The sequence below is a fragment of the Apteryx rowi genome, unplaced genomic scaffold, assembly GCF_003343035.1.
Source record: "Apteryx rowi isolate R43461 unplaced genomic scaffold, aptRow1 scaffold_119, whole genome shotgun sequence".
Classification (NCBI taxonomy): Eukaryota; Metazoa; Chordata; class Aves; order Apterygiformes; family Apterygidae; genus Apteryx; species Apteryx rowi.
This window is the reverse complement of record NW_020447408.1, coordinates 1,996,725-2,015,172: the sequence shown is the minus strand read 5'-3', so window position 1 is coordinate 2,015,172 and position 18,448 is coordinate 1,996,725. Positions and strand designations below refer to the sequence as shown.

The 18,448-nt window shown below is 51.9% G+C and overlaps 3 protein-coding genes, 1 long non-coding RNA gene and 2 other non-coding genes across 10 annotated transcripts; 3 read left to right on the top strand and 3 right to left on the bottom strand.

Annotated features, from left to right (window-relative positions):
* Positions 1–146: 146 nt before the first annotated feature.
* Positions 147–9,896, bottom strand: RPL3L (ribosomal protein L3 like). Of its 5 annotated transcripts, none has more exons than XM_026085328.1 (10): positions 9,884–9,896; positions 8,124–8,316; positions 7,299–7,467; positions 6,315–6,450; positions 4,662–4,848; positions 3,944–4,104; positions 3,541–3,642; positions 2,805–2,900; positions 1,804–1,923; positions 147–262 (listed from the first exon to the last, which is right to left on the bottom strand). In XM_026085328.1, the coding sequence occupies exons 2-10, from the start codon at positions 8,161–8,163 to the stop codon at positions 206–208; spliced, it is 1,068 nt and encodes a 355-aa protein (XP_025941113.1). In that variant the 5' UTR covers positions 8,164–8,316; positions 9,884–9,896; the 3' UTR covers positions 147–205. The 5 variants fall into 5 exon arrangements, with proteins under 5 accessions (XP_025941113.1, XP_025941076.1, XP_025941086.1 ...); XM_026085291.1 differs by lacking the exon at positions 9,884–9,896 and adding an exon at positions 9,205–9,450; XM_026085301.1 differs by lacking the exons at positions 2,805–2,900; positions 9,884–9,896 and adding an exon at positions 9,205–9,466.
* A 503-nt stretch (positions 9,897–10,399) lies between these two features.
* NDUFB10 (NADH:ubiquinone oxidoreductase subunit B10) lies at positions 10,400–12,492 on the top strand. Its single transcript, XM_026085353.1, has 4 exons — positions 10,400–10,618; positions 11,192–11,330; positions 11,731–11,870; positions 12,262–12,492. The coding sequence occupies exons 1-4, from the start codon at positions 10,471–10,473 to the stop codon at positions 12,360–12,362; spliced, it is 528 nt and encodes a 175-aa protein (XP_025941138.1). The 5' UTR covers positions 10,400–10,470; the 3' UTR covers positions 12,363–12,492.
* Positions 12,493–12,975: 483 nt separating this feature from the next.
* Positions 12,976–16,676, bottom strand: RPS2 (ribosomal protein S2). Its single transcript, XM_026085342.1, has 7 exons — positions 16,518–16,676; positions 16,163–16,252; positions 15,578–15,685; positions 14,784–14,957; positions 14,542–14,701; positions 14,003–14,094; positions 12,976–13,099 (listed from the first exon to the last, which is right to left on the bottom strand). The coding sequence occupies exons 1-7, from the start codon at positions 16,671–16,673 to the stop codon at positions 13,019–13,021; spliced, it is 861 nt and encodes a 286-aa protein (XP_025941127.1). The 5' UTR covers positions 16,674–16,676; the 3' UTR covers positions 12,976–13,018.
* On the bottom strand, positions 14,170–14,306 carry LOC112975850. The gene has a single exon (XR_003256800.1). It is a non-coding gene; the product is annotated as a small nucleolar RNA SNORA64/SNORA10 family (small nucleolar RNA).
* Positions 16,677–17,142: 466 nt separating the features above from the next.
* LOC112975382 lies at positions 17,143–18,252 on the top strand. The gene is made up of 2 exons (XR_003256577.1): positions 17,143–17,174; positions 17,547–18,252. It is a non-coding gene; the product is annotated as an uncharacterized LOC112975382 (long non-coding RNA).
* LOC112975855 lies at positions 17,321–17,448 on the top strand. Its single transcript, XR_003256804.1, has one exon. It is a non-coding gene; the product is annotated as a small nucleolar RNA ACA64 (small nucleolar RNA).
* Positions 18,253–18,448: the final 196 nt, after the last annotated feature.

Below are 18,448 nucleotides of genomic sequence, written 5' to 3'. Positions count from 1 at the left end.
AGCAGAGACGCGGTGGTCCCAGGTAGCCCTGAGCGGTACCTGTCCCATCCCCACGTATCAAAGAGCCTGGGGGACATACAGCTGCCCCCAGGCAGCACTGAATATGGGCAACATGACCCCTCTGGAAGGAAGACAGGGAGCAGGCATGGCTTGAAGCCCCTTTATTGAAGGTGCCCAGTTATAGTAGCCATGCATATCTCAGCCCTTACAGCTCTTCCTGCACATGCGGCTTCCCTTTCACCAAGTGTTTCTTCTGGGGGCCCTGAAAGAGAGCAGAGAGGAGAGGTCTCAGTGTTTGCGGCACACAAACCTGGCCTACCAGGCTGGGTGGAGCGGAACTGCAGCTCTGGCCCCCTTCTGCTGTGCAAGGCTGCTCGTGGTCTCTGCTCCCTGGCCGGTAGCTCTGTGCTCTCATTCACTAGCATCCCCAGGGGCCTTCCTAGCTCCGGAGGAATCAGGAGCAGAAAATCGTTGCCCTTGCACAAAGAGTTTGCTTATGTGGGCAGCACGAAGCAGCCAGACAGAGGCAACGACTGATCTGCTGCTGAGCCCAGCAGCTGGCCTGCAGTCAGGGGACATGGAGGGGAGCAGTAATTGTGCTGATGATTGCTTCCAGGAACCCGCCGTGGCGGAGCGGCTGCTGAGATGCTGTATAAGCCCAGGACTAGGCAAGGCCACCCACAGCCAAAGGGACAGATTCTCATCAGCCAACTCAACAGAGATGCAGGGGTTTCCACCAGCTAGGAAACAGAGCTATACTGGACCAAACAAATCCCCTGGAAGCAGGTTACAAGAATTACTGTTGTTCCTCTATTGCTAGCCAAATGTTAAATTTTACCCTATTAAACATGGAGGACACTCTCGTCCCACAGCAGAAAATAGGCAAATAAACATCTCCAACAATGTAAAACTACCTCCTGTCACTAAGGACYATGTCACAGCTACTCAGGACTTACAGTGACAGCAAGAGTAGAACACAGATGTTCTCACTCCAGAACAAGCTCCTAACACTCAGCTAAAGGCAAACAACTTAAGCTCTAAAGAGCTCTGCAAAGGCACTGAATAGCCAATCCTTCTTTCCTGGGGCTAAGGCGGCTTAGCCAGTTTCACATGGAATTTATGGCTGGCAGGCCAGATCCAGACCTGGTTTACGACTGCATGGTATCCAGGAAGTTGTTTCTTTCTTTATGCTAGCTGAAGACCTGGCTCACTTAATATTTCCTCAGTTTCACATTCAGACTTATGCACCAGCCTGGTGTAGGCTGCAAAACTGTCCAGGAAACTCTGCTTGTTTTGGATTTATTTAGAAATTTTCTTGCATTGGATTTAAGAAAAATATACTGCTTGGCCTTTTTAAAAGCTTCCTGACAAAAGAATCCCAAGTTTGTGGCTGAATTCGACCCAACCTTTTCCTCCTCAGAACATTAAAGTTATAAATCATTCCAACCAAACCAAAGAAATGCACAGTTATGGGTGAAAGAGACCATATGTCCACTGCAATGCCTGCCAAGGTAGCTGCTTGTTTAAAACATCCCGTGGTGAATGGAAACTGGCTGGCCATATGGTTTATTATTTGCTAGCTGGGCTGTCTTGGATCACTCACACAACCATCATGTTCTTCCTTAGCATTAATTTCTGGCGTGTGAATTGAATTCATGCCTGTCTTTCATGCAAGACAGCCCTGATCACTCATTTGGCTGTTGTTGTATCTAGAAACAGATGCTTGGCTGGAGTCAATCAGTTGCTTCAGCTCCAGCTGTGAGTATGGCCTGGGAGCTGGAGCTGGCACAGAGTGTAACTCACCATGAAAGCCCGCTTCTCCTGAGCYGTCTGGAAGCAGCCGTGGCCAAACTTGGAAGTGGTATCAATGAACTTGAGTTCAATGGCTTCCTGAGCCCGGCGGCTTGTGTGCACCAGAAGGGACTGGAAGAGAGAAGTCACAATGCATCAAGCTTATTTTTGCCAAAAAATCTGGACACSTGCTTTGATGGCAGCAGCATTAAAATATCCTAGGTGCATCCCTCAGACATGAAAATCTGCTTCCTCAGAGAAACACCCTGGTGGTCAGGCAGTGGGTGAGGCCTTGGATTGCAGAGCAGCTCTGAAATGAACCTGCCCTTCACTTAGCACTTCATTCCCTCACAGTCTGCTTACRGCCAAGGTTTCCGCTCCCAGGCCCCCCATCACAGCCTCAAGGGCTTGCAGCTTCTGTCTGCGGTGAGAGAATACCTCAGACTGCACACAACCGCGATCCGCCTAGCTGCAAATGGAGACTGACCKATCTGGAAGCAGAAACCCATGGCAAGAAGAGCTGCACAGTGCTGCACCTCTGCAAAATCCCTGCTGCCACGTGCAGTACCTTTCCAGGCAGAGCCCTGTGCTGGCTGCGGAGCAGGGAACACACAGCTTTGTCAGGCCTTGTCTCAGGCAGGCCAAGTGAAAGAAGTGTTCATGGCCTCAGACCTCTGGAGGGGTCTACAGAGACCCTTTCTGCACCCATCAAATTACTGCGGCTCAGCTGCAGAGGGAACGGAGCCTGCAAGCCAGCAACCGACCCACAGGCACTGGTCTTGTAGGGTAACTTAGGGYTTTTCTTCCAAACCTAGCTGGTGCCGTGCTCTGCTACAGCTGAGCAATCTGTCTCATGAAGCGGCACACAGGCATCACCTGCATACTGCAACACAGCATCGAGGGCCCGACCAGCCACCCTGCCCAGTGTTCGGAGCTAGCAGCGATCTCCATGCGGCAAATCTGTCAGTGAAGAGCTACAGCCTCTCCCTCCCCAGTGCCAGCTGCACTCTCACCTTCCGCAGAGTGAGCACACGCTTCTTCGTGCCCACGACGCAGCCTTTCAGCATGAGGAAGTCGTTGTTGACCTCCCCATAGCGAGGAAAGCCACCCTGTGGGGAGAGGCAGGGAGAGGGTTGGGAGGCAGGAGAGCTGGATGGGAGCAGACGTGTTCACAGCYGACATTTTCCATGGAAGGAGAGGGTAGCGACTGACAGTACTTGTAGCTAACAACACTCCGTACCCATCAGGATGCCTGCCCAGGAACCCTGGAGCATTGCAGCCACACCGATTGCCTGATCTGAGCAAAGGAGCGCTCAGTAAGACCTACGGAGGCAGCTACCCTGCYTCCTCCTGGGGAGAATGTGGGTGAACAGAGAGCAGAGCTGGTCAGACTCCTGACTTAGCAGTTTTTATACGGGAAAGTGAATTTCTAACCAAGTAACAAACACTTCTCTGTTAAGTATTTGATTTTAATGACATTTATACTTTTCTTTTTTTTTAATGCCAAAGTCCTCAGTCCTTGCCCAGTGCATCAGCTGAAAACAAAATGTTTGGGAATACCAAAGTGCCTAAAAAATCCCACAGAGATGGTTTTCCGCGTCTAAACCAAGAGGAAGGGAATCACTGCATTTCCTTCAGTGGAATTCAAATCATTTCCCATGCAGCTGTCTCCAGCTGAGGAATTACTTCCCYGGCCCAGATCTCTGAAGCCAGGGCMAGTTGCAGCCCTGCGACCTCTTTAGTCCTTACCAGAGGCGTGATGGTCTTCTCCGTGACATCGTAGTGCGTCGAGGCATTGTTCTTCACCAGTTTGCCATCTTCCACGTGGATCCCACRGCCAATGCGGTAAATCTAGGAACAGGAAGGAAATGGAGTTGGCAACTCTCCTGCTCCCTCGCAGCCAGACGTTACAGGGATGACACGATTGCCACTGAAGTGTGTCCCCTGCGATGTGTCCCCCGAGCAGGGAACAAGCACTGCTGAAGATATCAGCAGAACAACAGCACTGCAGGTCTCTAAGGCAAAGCGTGAGGAGCTGGGGGGAACTGAGGCCGCTGCGGAAAGAAGGATGGTGACAGCCTGGAAGGGAGGCAAGCAGGAAGGCAGGCAGGAAGGCGCAGTGGTGCTGCGAGGGAGCCCATCTGGGCCGTACCTTCTTGTTGAGCTCGGTGCGGTGATGGTAGCCCTTCTGGCCAGCCCGGGCTATGGAGTAGCCAACCCGGGCCGGGTGCCAGGCTCCGATGCAGGCGACTTTGCGCAAGCCCTTGTGTGTCTTCCTGGGGAGCTTCTTGGAGTGCCAACGGCTCGTCACCCCTGCAAGTGTGACCGGACATGGCTGTGAGAACACCAGGAAGCAGGGGAGATTCAGGACTGGTGTCCAAGTGCCAGGGAGGGGATGCAAGGGAAGGGGAACATCTTATCCTTCTTCTGAAGTTCTCAGAAGACACAGTATTGGAAGGAAACCAAGAGCTGTCACCACAGTGAGAGGCCAGAGCACAAAACTCTTCTCACTTCCCCTGGATGTGATCAGACTGTGATAAGTTCCTGCTGAACACATCCACGCACAGGAACACCCACACCTTCACACATGCGGGGTTTGTGAATGGCACGATGCCTTAACATCCTCAAAGCTACTCTAAGCCTCCTGGGAGGACTCGGCACGGCAGACAACATGGCCTTTGCCGAGATAAACAAACCAAGCTCTGCTACAAGGGAAATGCATGTCATGGCTGAGGTCCAGGGGCTCCTTGTGAAAGGAGTTGGTGAGTTCTCAGCACAGCTTCCACTCCCCTCTCCCAGCACTACCCTGTGGGCAGTGTCAGCTGAGAGGGACAGAGCCAAGCCCCTGGCCAAGTCCCCCTGCTTTGTACCTTTCATCCCRTGCCCCTTGGTCACACCAATGACATCAATCATCTCGTTCTGGCTGAAGACGCTGTGCACAGAGACCTGCTTCTCCAGCCTCTCACGGACCCAGTCAACCTTGTCTGCCACTGTCCCGCCGTTCAGCTGGATCTCCATCACATGGGCCTTCTTCTGCCGCAGCGGGAGCAGCTTCATCTGYGTTAGGCAGCACGTTAGGGTGAAATGTCACACCTGCCCCACAGGTGTGAATGTGCAGACAGGGCTGCATCACCCAGCRCTTGTGAGAGGCGCGAGGGGTGAGCAGGGCCAGCTACTACACTTCCCAACCACGCGGTCAGCCCCTTTCACGACAGCCAGCGACCCGGGTCAGCATGCCTGCACATCTGGGACCTCTTGAAGCCAATACCTTGAGTGCAACCACCCCATCTCCCCTACCTTCTCACTGCTATAAGAGCACAACGCAGCTGTCCTGGGTCAGACCCAAAGGTCATCGCCAAGAGCCCTGTCCCTGATGCCTCTCTGGCCTTATCCGCCATCCACAGCCCAGCTCCCCCTCCTGCTAACAGTGTGATGCGCCATCCAGCACCCTGGAGCACCCGGCTGCAGACGGCGTGCCACCCTCTGCCGCCTCGCAAGCCAGGCACCCACTGCTGCTGTATGGCCTGGCATGCAGAGCAGCCTCCCAGTGCTCCCAGTCCAGGCAGGGGCTGCCGCACAGCACAGCCTCTCTCCGGGGAGCCCAGGGACTGGCTGGCCCCAGCTCAGCCCAAGGGTTGAGCACAGTGGAAGCAGCTAGAGGAACTGCCCCAGAGGACGCCTCACCCGAGCACCGTCTGGGGGCTGAACACCGTGCTCTGAGCCACAGTCAGCACCTCCCCTCGGTCGTGCTCCATCCACGCTTCCAGATGGAGTAGTTATTTCTAGCTCCCACCACAAGGTGCCTCCGCTCTCTCCCAGTCCCAGCGCTCTGTGCAAAGCCCCCACCAAATCGCTACAGTCAGACTTTGTCTGGAGAGTCCAAGGGTCTGTGTCAGCTGCAAGAGAAGCTTCAAGTTAGCTTAGCTCTGCCCTGGGCTCCAAAGAAGCCATTAGCTCTCCAGGGAACAGCATGCAGACGGCCCCTGCGTATCCAATAACCAGCATCTGGCAAAACTGTGTCTGCCCATCAGTTATTTTTACCCCAACATTTGACACCGGTTGCTAATTTGAGGTGATCAYGGGGCCTAAGTTCCCCTGCTGACACAAGGCTCAGCACCCGCTGAGGCAYGGAGGCACACCAGGTCCGCTGAGGCGCACAGGGTCTGCTCCCCTCYGCGCRGTGCGTGGGCTCCCTGCTCGAGGARGGGCAGCCTGCTGGAGCCACRGCCTCCTGCTGCAAGGGGATCCCGGGGCGATCCTGGACAGGGAGCTTGGCTGAACCCAGCTCAGAGGGACGGGGCTGGTGTCAAGAGGTAGCTGGAAATGCCAGCCTGCACCTCCCACCGTCTACATGCCCTGTCCCACGCTCTCTGACCGGCGTCTGCCTGCTCAGCCTCCCATGACGCCACCAGGACAACCCCACCAAGACACCCCCACGTTCCCAGGTCCCAGGCCTCAGCACGCTCCCGAGCTGAGTGAGACCCCAGGCCCCCCGCTCCTATCCCTCTGGGCGAGGCTCTGACCTGTGTGTGCACAATGACACGAATGACCTTGCAGTACTTTTTCATAGCCGCAAAATCCTTCTCCAGCTGCTTTTTGCCATCCTCATCCTGCCATTTTTTGCAGTACTTGGTGAAGGCCTTCTTCTTGCTCTTGTGCCTGTGACAAAAGTGTTGAACATCCAGAATTGCTGAACAGWGAAGTGCAGAAGCCCAGGGCAACACTAGCTGCTTTTCTGGAGGCACAAGGTACCTGTGGGTACCTGAGCCAAACCTGGCTGCCCAGAGCCATTCACCTTCTCTGAGGTGRGAAGGAAGAAAGTGAATAATGAGCCACAAAAAGGGCTGATAATTCAGACTTTTTCCCATAGAAGTCCAGMTTTCTCCCACTGATTGATTCAGTGCCACCAAAATACAAACACAAAAYCATAGCTAAGTGGAGAAAGAAGAAAACAGTCTGACAGGGATCAGAGACGTGGTGGGTGGATTTGATGGTCGATGGGTGCTGTTGCAGGAGACACGATTCCTACAGTTACAAAATTCATGTTTCCATTTTCCTCTCTCCCAGYGTGGGATTTGAGGAGTTGATGTTTACAAGGGCCAGAGATCACAATCTGCACGGATTTTCCATTTGACAAATCTAGGTTTTACTCCCTTAATTTGGTGCTTTGGCTGAACTATTCCAGTTTAACAGAGAGTAGATGGGCCCAGCCTACACAAAGGAAAATGAACCTGTGGCACGCACCGCTGAACGACATTCTGCAGACAGCTACCTTGGTTCAACTATTAAAAYGAATTTACATATGCATATGCTGACTCCCAACAAAAAAGCTGTTTGCAGTACTTCTGTGCATGACTAAATAGCTGCTTCACTCCACCCCAGAGCCAGCTGCCCGTAGCTGAACGGTTTCCAATGGTTGTACATCATGAAGAGCTTCAGGGAAGGTCTGGGAGAGGCTCCCTGCCCACAGTACCCCAGTGAGCCGGCCCAGCCAGAGAAGCTCATACCAGTTCTTGTAGAAGCGGCGTCTGCACTCATCGCTGATGTGCTCAGCAAAAACAGTCTTGAAATTCCTCAAGCCCTTTGGCGTTTCTATGTACCCCACGACCCCCACCACCACCATGGGGGGGGTCTCGATGATGGTCACTGCCTCCACCTCCTCCCTCTTGGAGATCTCTGCAAGACAGCAAAGGGAAAGGGTGCTCAGCATCGTCTGGGATCAGCTCATTGCCTGGGAGCCAGCTGTGGCCCACGCCGTTACACTGAACAAGTGTCCGGGGTGGACAGTGTGCTGGGGACAAGGCTGCACTTTGCTCTCACAGCCAGCCTCAGCCCTTCTGACCTCCCATGGCCACAAGCTGGAGGGCCACACACAGTCTGATCGCTAGACACCGAACAGGTTAGTCCCTGTGGCCCAGCACACTTTAACCCATCTCCCCTCATGTTGGAGGGAGCAGTAAATTGGGTAGTTCGTGCTCACCCTGGAGTTTGGACCCTATCCTGTGGGCATCCCAGAAGGCAACTTTATAAACGTCCACAGCAAGATTTCACAAGCCTTTATCAGGTAGTTATCCTGCACGGTCCTTCTGTCAGCAGGATCCAACAAACCACCAGTGACCATACTGGCGTGAGGACGTCCCAGGAGCCTCCAAGCTCAGCCCACACTGGCCATGAGGTGGCCTTTGGCCATCCAAGATCTAGACGGCRTTACAGGAGACAGCCTAGAAGTGACGTGCTCCGTCACCCGTTTCCACGAGCAGCCCCTCCTACCATCAAGCCTGTTCCCTCTTTTCTCTCCTGGATGTGACCCCCCTCCTTCAGCCAAGCCTTACTGAGCCCAGGCCTGWGCACCTCCCGCAGGGTGTGCGTCATGCCAGCTTTGTAGCCCAGGAAAGCTGTCAGGTGGACTGGTTTGCTGGGGTCATCCTTAGGCCATGTCTTCACCTTCCCTCGGTGGCGACGGCTCCTCTTGTGGGGGAGGAAGCCCAGGTGGCCATGCCGSGGAGCAGAGAACTTGCGGTGGGACTACGGAGAGGAAGAACAAAAAAGATCCGCGTTACCTTCAAGTCCCAGAAGGTACCCAAGGGACGAGGCCCAAAGCACAAAGGGATGTCTGCCCTTCGGCCTCAGTGAGCACTGGAGGGGCTCTTGGCTCTTCATTTCCACCATGAGAGAAAGAACTCCGTATCAGAAAGGGTTTTATTTAAGTTTCCATCACGTGTACCAAAGAATTTACGTTTCTGGACAAATGATGCAGATCAACTAAAAACAACTYGAAAACCATCCCCCTCCTTTCTGTTCAAGGACTTTCAAGGAGAAATATGTTCTTTAACAAGTCTGCTCTACTGTGACGTTAATTATAAYTATTAATTTTGTGTTCAGAAGCACCAAAATGGCCTGGTTAGCATTCGTGGGGGTATGTTCAGTCCTTCCAGCATTGTCAAGGCAAATGGCAGCAAACGAACACAGCCAACAATCAGAAGAAACAGGGAAGGATGCCCAAAGGAGTCAGTAATAAGAACAAGCGCATGTTAAATATGCACCTTGAAAATCAAATTGAAAGTGCTAAATATATAAACCCCAATCACAAGGTCATGTTGCACCAGGCAGAAAAAAGCAACAGCACCTTAGAGAGAGACATGGACAAATTCTTACAATACTGGYTTGAAGGCAGGGGAGCTAGGGAGCCAGTCCAAGCAGTGAAGAGTTAGATTTACAYCCATTGCAACTCCCTTCTTGGTAACATCAGTCCCAGCACCTGGTTGCACTTTCCACCAAGCTTGTTTTCCAAACCAAGTGGACCTATGTCTAGTCCAACCCCACCTCAAATGTGCTAACTTAACCAATAACCCAGCCCTGCTCACTGTCCCTCTCCACGCAATCCAAAAGGTAGCAGTGCCGAGCTTTACAAACCATGGGACGTCTTCAGCCCAGGTCAGCAGCAGAAAGAGGCTATCAGTAAGTGCCTCCCCCGTCTAATACTTAAGATGTTTATCAGTCAGAAGACACAAATTTAGCTGCTAGCTTCATTCGGTGCTATATTCATTTCATACTCAGTGAAGCTGGCAGGTTTGGCGCTAACAACAGTTGTGGTGTGATAAAGGTCAATTGCTGGTGTCTCAGTTTACTCCTCTCCCTCCTAAACAAGTTGGACAGAAATGGAATCAATTGCAATAGCTTCCTAACTGCAAGACAACACAACAAAAGCTGTGAACGCTCACACTAGGCACATGAGTAGCCAAACTTACTGTATCCARCAGTCTGCTCACGGATAAAAAAATAGAAGAAAACTCCCCATGTCAGCCCAGACAATAAAGGCTTTGTGATTCTGCCTGGAAAAGAGATCAAGGCAACAGATCTCATTGTGAGGAGGAGCTTTGCTCCTTCTCTAGCCCTTTCACTGAAAAACGCTGACACTGGCTTTCACAGCAGTAGCGGCATTTCTGCGGGTGCTCTTTAGGGGACCRGAGAGGATGTAAGGGTGCATTGAATGGAGCGGCTGTTGTGATTGCAGGCAAATACAGGTTACAAATATCTCACGAGTAAAGGATTAAAAATTGCCAGTAARCTGTAATTTTAATAATCTACTTACTTGCTTTGATACATTGCGGTTTCTTGGCTCTGAAAATCAGAACACGTGAATATTCAAGCTCCTGACTCGTGCTAACACCGGCTGGCAGCTCCCTCGCCGCCCAGCCGCCTCCCCGCAGCTGCAAGGCCAGAGCCGCGCAGGCCCCGCCCGGGYCCGGGGCGCCACGGCAGAGGAAAGGGGCCGCCGGTGAGGCCTAGCGGGCCGTTAGGAGGGCTTTCCTCGCCGGGCCGAGCGCTGGCTCTGCCCCAAAGCTAGCTGAAGCTCAGCTGCGCCCTGAGCTTCCCCGCGCCCTGTGCGGAGCAAGAACGGGGAAGCCCTGACAGGCGCCCGGGGYAGCGCCACCGCCGCCATTTCCCTTAACCACCGGGTCACCACCGGGCTCCCGTAGGACACGGGGGGGTTGGAACTACGATTCCCAAGATGCACCGGGAGCCGCGCGCGTGCGTAATAGCGGCGTTCCCGCCCCGAGCATGCGCAGAGCGGCGCCCCCTGACCTCGGCGCCGCCGCCGCTGAGGGTTGTGTGGGGCGCCGCCATCTTCCCCGCGTCCGCGCCGCCCGCGCGGGCTGGGGCGCCGCCGCCGCCGCCATGCCGGAGGACAGGGACTGGGAGGTGTACAAGGCGCCGCCGACCCGCACCCCCGTCCCGGAGAAGAGCACGTCGCTGCCCAACCCGGTCCACATCTTCCAGGCCGCTTTCAGCTATGTCTTTGACCGGCCCGTCACCTTCTTCCGAGGTACCGGCGGGCCGGGCCCGCTCCCGCCTCCCGCGCGCCTCACGAGCGCCGCTCCCCGGGGAGCCGGGCACCGGCACGGGGACACGGGGACGGGGACACGCGACACGGGCACCGAGATGCGCGGGGACAGGGGGCACAGGCACCGAGGCGGACGCACAGGGACACGGGACAAACACGCAAGGACACGGGCAGACAGACACGCAGGGACATGGGACACAAACACACAAGGACACAGACCTGGACACTGAGACAGACACACAGGGACATGGCACACACCAGGACTGACACATAGGGACATGGACACAGAGACACACAGGGTCATGGGACACACACACAAGGACAGACACTGAGACAGATGCAGGAATGTGGGACACAAAAGGCCACGGGCATGGACAGGGAGGGGAACACACAGGAACACAGGCATGGATACAGACACAGGGACATGGACACACACACGCAYGGACTCCGCACAAAGGGGGTAGCTGGGGAGCACAGCGAGGCTGCAGCCCGCTCTGGAGCGGCCCCACGTCTCGCTGGGCCTGGGGTGCCTGACCACAGTGCTGGTCGTTGCAGAGTGGATCGAGCGCCAGCACGCCAAGAACAAATTCTACTATTACCACCAGAAGTTTCGCCGTGTGCCCGACCTGAGCGAGTGCATGGAGGGCGACTACCTCTGCTTCTTTGAGGCCGAAGCACAGTGGAGGAGGGACAGGTAGGTCACAGAGCTCCAACCTGACAGCACTAAGCAGTGCAGTAGTCATCAGCTTGAATTCATAGCATTTTCTTGGGGTTTGGTGCACACTTTTGGGGTGTTGAGGCAGCAGGGGATGGGGAAGGTTTGCCAAATCCACTTAAAAGCAGCTCCCACTCCCTTGCAGAACACTGGTGCTCACACAGACCTGCCATCTCCTGCAGCACACCTGAGCTGGGAGCAGAGCTGTGTTAGGACACATCCCCCTGCAGCGCCAAGTCCTGACCGCACTGCTGCAGGACAAGCCAACCAGGATGCTGTAAAACCCAGAGCTGAACTTCCATATTGTTTTGTGGTCCCTTTATTCAGCTCTGCTGCAAACAGTGGGCTGTGGTTGCAGTTATACTCAACTTTCCCACAGGATGGTGGATCAGGAAATTGTGGCGATCGTCCGGGAAAGGTTTGCTGCATGCCAGCAGAGGGAAGGACCCAATCAGTTCCAGAACTGTGCAAAGGAGATGGAGCAGCTGGTGCAAGTCACCAAAGCCTATCAGGACAAATGTGAGTACAGCAACAGCCTCTCTGCTCTCATGCTGTGGTTGTAACAGCACTCAGGGAAAGAAGGATTCAAAATTAAGATTCCCCATCTTTGTGTTGAAATTCTCTTGACAAATGCAGCAAACACCTGGGCTTGGTTTTCTGTTCAGGTACATTGAAACTGCTGGGCCTGGGTGGGGGATGTGAAAGCAGCACAGAACAGTTCTGGCACTCTTACTGCCCCCGGAGCAGTCAGAGGTCCGTGCACATCTCTGCCTTCACACTGCAGCTTGCACCATGCCCCAAGCAGTGGTTTTAAGTCAAGCTGCCAGACTTCACACTGAATAGAGGGGTTTTTTATAGCTACTGGGGGGTAACTCTTAGAGGAGGTTTGCTTGATTTCCTTCCTTTTTAGATGGCGATCTTGGTGCCCATGGAAATGCAAGGACATGTTTGATGAAGCAGAAGCACAGGATGATAGAAGAAAGGAAGGCACAAGAAAATGCAGATCAGTAGATCCGAGTACAAAATGGTTAGCACTTGTCAGTGGTGCATGAACCCAATAATGCATGGTGCATCTTTGAACTGTGATGTTGTTGACCTGTACAATAAACTTGCAACCCAGACATCTGCCATACCACTAAAATCTGGAGTCATTCTTTGAGGTGCAGTTCTGCAAAAGCTTGTACAATTTTTTTTTTCATGCCTGTGCTCATCCTTGAATTCCAGCAGGCTTTTACCATACTCTGAAAGGTCAGCCCCTAAATTCAGGAACTGACTGCATTAATTTCTCCCCTGGACCTCTCCCCTACCCCCATGAACCAAGGCAAACACTACACTGCTGGATCCAGAGCAGTATTCTCTCCTGGTCCTAGTAGGGAATTCCCTGAGTTAGTGTAAAGATTACATGCTGTAGAAGGACAGAATAAAGGCAAGTATTACATTTGTTTCTCTCCAGAGCTGGTTCTGGAACCCATGTAGGATTAATGCATGATTAACGCAAGGACTAGTTACAATGTTGTTTCGCTCAACAGATGTTCAAGCTCTGGCACATGGACTTGAACCTACTCAAATCACCAGCACAGATTTAATCTGCCTGCATTAAACATACCAATCGATCCAATCACAATTTCTTGTTCACTGATCCCTTTATTGTCTTGTACAAAAACCACTTAAGTAGTTGCCACAGCAGCTGCTTGGGTTCTCTGCACTGAGACTCTGGTGTGGGTCTTAGCCAGATGATCAGTGAACTCCTGCAAAAAAAATAGAAATGCAGCATTTTGTTTTCTTAAACTACTGTCACAGCTTTCTCAGCAGTGGATCCCCTTTCAGCAAGGCGGGGGAAGCATTCAGATACAGCTTATTTCTGCTTAATCCTTCAAAGCCTTCCTCTTCCTATCTTCTCCTTTGTTCATGAAATGTCATTTTCAAGTACTATTCAAAACATACCAAATAACCACAAAATACTATCTGGTCTTAAACTGATGAATAACAACTCATCATACTGAGCTCCTGCTGGCTAGGGAATTCAGATGGAAGGACAAAGTCACCAGGAAGAAGGTGCTGTGCCTCCAGTTCAAGGGCTAATAGATACTGTTAGCACTAGGAAACCAACAGGCCTGGCTGTACAAGCCTGATTCCATTTAGCTTTCCTGAGGAAAAAATCTAATTCAGCTTATGATCACCCTGGTGCTCACCTGCACAGGAACAGAGACTAGCTTTTGTCAACCAAGTTAGCAGCTAAACAGAACTCCATGTATAGGCAAGCAACTAAGGCAAACTCAAAACCACCCTCCGAACAATCCAGGAGACAATTACAGGGCTAGGAGCAGGCACAAGTAGTTTTACATTTTGTGAGGTACATTTAGCCTCAAGTATTTCTAATAGGGCTAGTCTGCATTTTGGAGCTTAGAAACAGAACTGGGCTCCTGTTTGCCTAATAAAGGAACATGAACACAGGCAGTTACCAGCACAGCCATCCCACTGAAAAATCACATGCTAGGATCCCTACCTTGCAGTCAGCTTTTACTGCAACTCTACTCTCCCATTATTAATAAATTACAAAGTCTTTGGGGTCAAAAGGTGCAAACTTCTGAATTTGACAGGGTAGAGAAGGTAAAATTTGAGCTGTGAATGGAGATGTTTTATACTCTTACCTGGTAAGGAGACTTGGTGAACACAGTCTCTTTCCAGAGATCAGGGGTCAGATAGCTGTAAGTCTTGGAGATGGCATCAAAGGTGGCTTTAGCTATTGACAGAAGACAAACATTACAGATTACCCTTAAAGAAACCAGCTCTGTTGTACCAACATATAGAGCTCCAAAAATGTAGAATTTAAGATGAAACAGGGAGACCATAACAAGGTCTCTCTGCTATACATACAGAACTCAAGTTTCTTTCTCTCCGTTTACGACAATTACACTACTTCAACCAAGTGTAACCGCGCAGATTTGGGAGATTTTTAATCAATGAATATATAAAGAAACAATTTCTTATAATTAACATTTTCATATCTTCAGAATAACCTCAGCAGGACTCGCCTGCATTGTAAAGAGTATCAGAAGCAGTTCTGATTCCTGTTTGAATGCTAAAAGCACAGGCTAAGTAGTACTATGAAAATTGTTGTGTCATGTTCCTGTCAATGACAGGAAAATGGCAACACAGCTAGGCTACAGTGGAAAAGCCTAAAACTTACCAAAGTTGCCCAGCGTGGCAGTACAGCCCCTGGCTGAAGTGTAGCAGTCATCAATACCAGCCATCATCAGCAGTTTCTTGGGAACAGGGGCAGATACAATTCCTGTACCACGGGGGGCTGGAATCAGACGCACCAGGACAGATCCACACCGACCAGTAACCTGCGCAGAGAGAACAGGTTACAATTCTCAAAACACAGTGAAGCGTGAATCACTGAAACACACCACAGCGAGTCATTCTTACCTTACAAGGTACAGTATGGGGCTTGCCRATCTTGTTCCCCCAGTAGCCTCGCCGTACCGGTACAATGGACAATTTAGCCAAAATGATTGCCCCACGAATAGCAGTGGCAACTTCTTTGGAGCATTTGACACCGAGACCAACATGGCCATTGTAGTCTCCAATAGCAACAAAGGCCTAAAATTAAAAGAAAAGCTTTCAGCAGTGGCTCTGCTGGAGCATTCTCTCAAAAACAATCCATCAGGCTCTCGCTAAGGATTAACCCAAGCACATGCTCACCAGTAACACTCACAGCTCACTATAAGCAAGTACGTATTAAAACAAGTGCTAACCCTAAAATTTACACAGTGGAGCACACAGTCCAAACAGCCCATTTTCCCTCCTCAACTCTTGTCCTTAAGTCAAAGACAGCTAAGGCTACAAAACCGGGTTTCAAATCCCTGCTACAGCCTCATACTGGTCAAAAGTCTCAGTAACTTTTAAACAGCATTCCCTCTCTACATCTAAGAATTCTCTATCCAMCACAGCCCCTGAGAAAGCCAGCATCACTGCACAAATACAACTTGAAATTGTGTTAGGGCAGCCTGCAACAACATTTAACAACATTACTAGAGGTTTTAAATTAAAACAATTTTATGAGTTATATGAACTGATCTACATATCTGAGCATCTGTTATAAACTACAGAAGAATATAAAGATTATCTAAACTAATTTAGTAGTATGACATCAAAAAAGCAGCAGTCAAAGCATGTGAAGTTTCCAATAAACACAACAGGAAATAAAACAAAAAGGTTACCTTAAACCTGGTACGTTGACCAGCACGAGTCTGTTTCTGGACAGGCATGATCTTCAAAACCTCATCTTTCAGAGAAGACCCCAAGAAGAAATCAATGATTTCTGATTCCTACAAGATTCAGTCATTTTATCAGTCACAAAGCTGCGCTTCTCAGTTAAACCAGATATAGCTAGCAAGGCTCCTGCAATTTAAGTTCAACAATCCTGTACACAAGTATTTTAAGTAATTAGCATAAAAATAAACAAAACTTCATAAGCATAAAATTATTCTAGCTTGTTAGGCAGTCCAATATAGCAAGCTGAATTTTCATTTTTCCCTGCTAATACTGAGCAGAACTATTACAGAAAAACCTGTTCATTTTGCTAGTATCTCAACATGAGGCAGACTGTAGCATGTAAATCACACTATGCTTTATTCCAACTGAACACATTGCTCCTTAACTTCTACTGCTTTAAATCTTGAACTATAACAGACTTAACCTGAACTTCCCAATCAGCAAATGCAGCAGCTACTGCTAACTTTACAGTTCAGATTAAATTTTCATTGTGCATTAGGTGCTGACTCTAACCATTCACACAAGCTTACCTTGATTGGAAGTGAGAAAAGATAGATCTCCTCAAGAGACTTGATCTTCATGTCCTTAACCAGGCGACCAAGTTTGGTGACAGGAACCCACTAGGAAAGAAATTAGCTGACAAGGGTCATCTTCAGCACCACCAGCTCCCAGCCCCCCACGGGAGCTGCCCTATCCGGGCTCCCTTGCGCATCTAGCTTTCCTTATGGTCTCTGTAGGAAGGTAAACACGCACTGCCTCCCGCAGAGCTTTATCAGCGTGACCAGCGGCCAGCTCTGCCACAGCACCCTGCCGCCCGCGACGGCCCTCGCCCAGCGCGGCAGCCCCGTCCTGCCCCGGCCCCCCGGCCCCTTCCCCCGGACTTACTTCCTTGTCTTCGGCCTTGCCTCCGCGGGCTCCGCGGCCTCTCCCACGGCCCCTGCCGCGGCCGCGCCCGCGGCCCCGCAGCCCGGTCCCGAAGCCGCCGCGGAAGCCCCCTCGGGCGGCTCCTGCACCTCCCGCAGCACCGGCGTCGTCCGCCATTTGCTAGAGCAGAGAAGAGGCCGCGTTAGCCGAGGCACCGCTCCTCCCGCCGCCCCCCGGCGGGAAATGGCCCCGCGGCGCGGCGGAATGGCCTCGGCCGCGCCGGCCCAGGCGGGTGCGGGACGCCCCGCGCCGACAGCGGCCGCGATGGGCGCGGATGAGGCGGCCGCGCCGCACCCGCCACCATCCCGCGCCGCGCCACTTACGTGTTCTCTGAGAGTAGAAGGCCGCACACTCCCCCTGCCTGCTCTTTATACCCGGAAATCTCGCGAGGGCACCGCCCAGCGGGACGAGCCCCGCGCGCTGAATGAGAAATACACGAGAGGTGCGGGACGCGCTCGACCGCCTCCTTATACAGGGTGCGGGGTTGGCAGACCCGCCCTGAGAYATGCGCATGCGCAGGACTCGCGCATGCGTGGCGGGGCCTATATAAGGGGCGCTCAGGCACGCGACGCACAGTAAGGGACCATGCGAGGTGCGGATGAGTTGGGGGATGAGCTGGTGAGGGGAGCGTGGTGGGATTTGTACTTTTTTCTGTGATGGGGCTGCTGTTAAAATTCTTCTGTGACCCTGGGGCTCTTGGTGTCACGGTGAGGGGCGGGCCTGGGAACGCGGTTTGCGGGTCGCGTTGGCCGCCTGTGCCGGGCACGGTCTGAAAGTCACCGCTGGCCTCCTGTGGCCCCTGGTGAGATAACTGTGCCCACAGCATAGGGAGCATTAAGCTTATTGCCCACGATACTGGTGTGTGGGGAGTGAAACCCATGTTCCCATAAYTGCTCTTACTGAGAGCACTGCAGGGGTGAGCGGGCTTCGGGGATTCGCTCTCGCTGTGGTAACGGCTGTTTGAGGGCTGCCTTTTTCCTTTTCYTGCAGGAGCTGTGGCGGCCTGAGACCTGACCCTGGAGTGCTGAGCGTCCCCGAAGGACAGCCGGCAATGAGCCTGTGCGCTGGCTGTGTTGGACATAGGGCTCATCCACATAGGCTGTAGATTGTGCTTAGTCCTGCCCTACTGAGTAAGAGCTGCACAGCCTGCAGCATGTGGCACCATGCGGTTACCTTACCTCTTCCTTATGATTGTTGKTTTTTTCTTTTTTTGGTGTTCCTGTGGAAATGAGCCTTACAAAACAAAGGGAAGACTATAACGGTGGATAATGTAAAGTGCAAAATTGTGAAAGTAYCCTAAAATGATAAGGCTGCCTGTATTCCTGTGATGCCCAAGTGCTCAGTGAGGAGTATTCTGTTGACTGTTGAAAGGCTGTTGTTCCTCCTGATGGAGCCTGAGTGTTATCTAGCCCTGGTACTTCTAAATGAGGTTATCTAAAGTGCCTTCCTTAATTAAAAGGTGAGGGGTCATGATCAATGTGTCAGGCAAACTCTGAGCTGTTGGCAGGATTTGATTTTTGCCTTGTAGCAAGAGGTTTTATAGGAAGGTCAGAAAGAAGCATCTATGGTCAGAAGATGATAGTGTATGAATGGCTGGGACATCTTTTGAAACATTTCAGGGTGTTTAAGGAAGTCTGTGTGTGTACCAAAGGAGCTGTATGTATTTATATGCAATAAAATAATTATGTGAAAACTTGCTCTTGAAGTCTTTCTTTGGAGTTTCTATGTAGTCTGAAGAAAAGCCACCTTCCTGCTTTTCTTTGCTGGAAAACTGCTTGCTTTAAAGCACTGAGAAACGGTGTATTGAGARCTGCTGCTGTTCCAAGTGGCACTTGCGCATCAGCTCTACAGCTGGGCCGGGAGCGGGGCGGCGGGACGGGCACGGGGCCGCG

Excerpts from the sequence above, each read along its gene's own strand:
- NDUFB10 (XM_026085353.1), top strand. The coding sequence starts at position 10,471 with ATGCCGGAGGACAGGGACTGGGAGGTGTACAAGGCGCCGCCGACCCGC. Across the intron at positions 10,619-11,191 it reads GCCCGTCACCTTCTTCCGAG|AGTGGATCGAGCGCCAGCAC; the intron begins GTACCGGCGGGC and ends TGGTCGTTGCAG. Across the intron at positions 11,331-11,730 it reads GCACAGTGGAGGAGGGACAG|GATGGTGGATCAGGAAATTG; the intron begins GTAGGTCACAGA and ends ACTTTCCCACAG.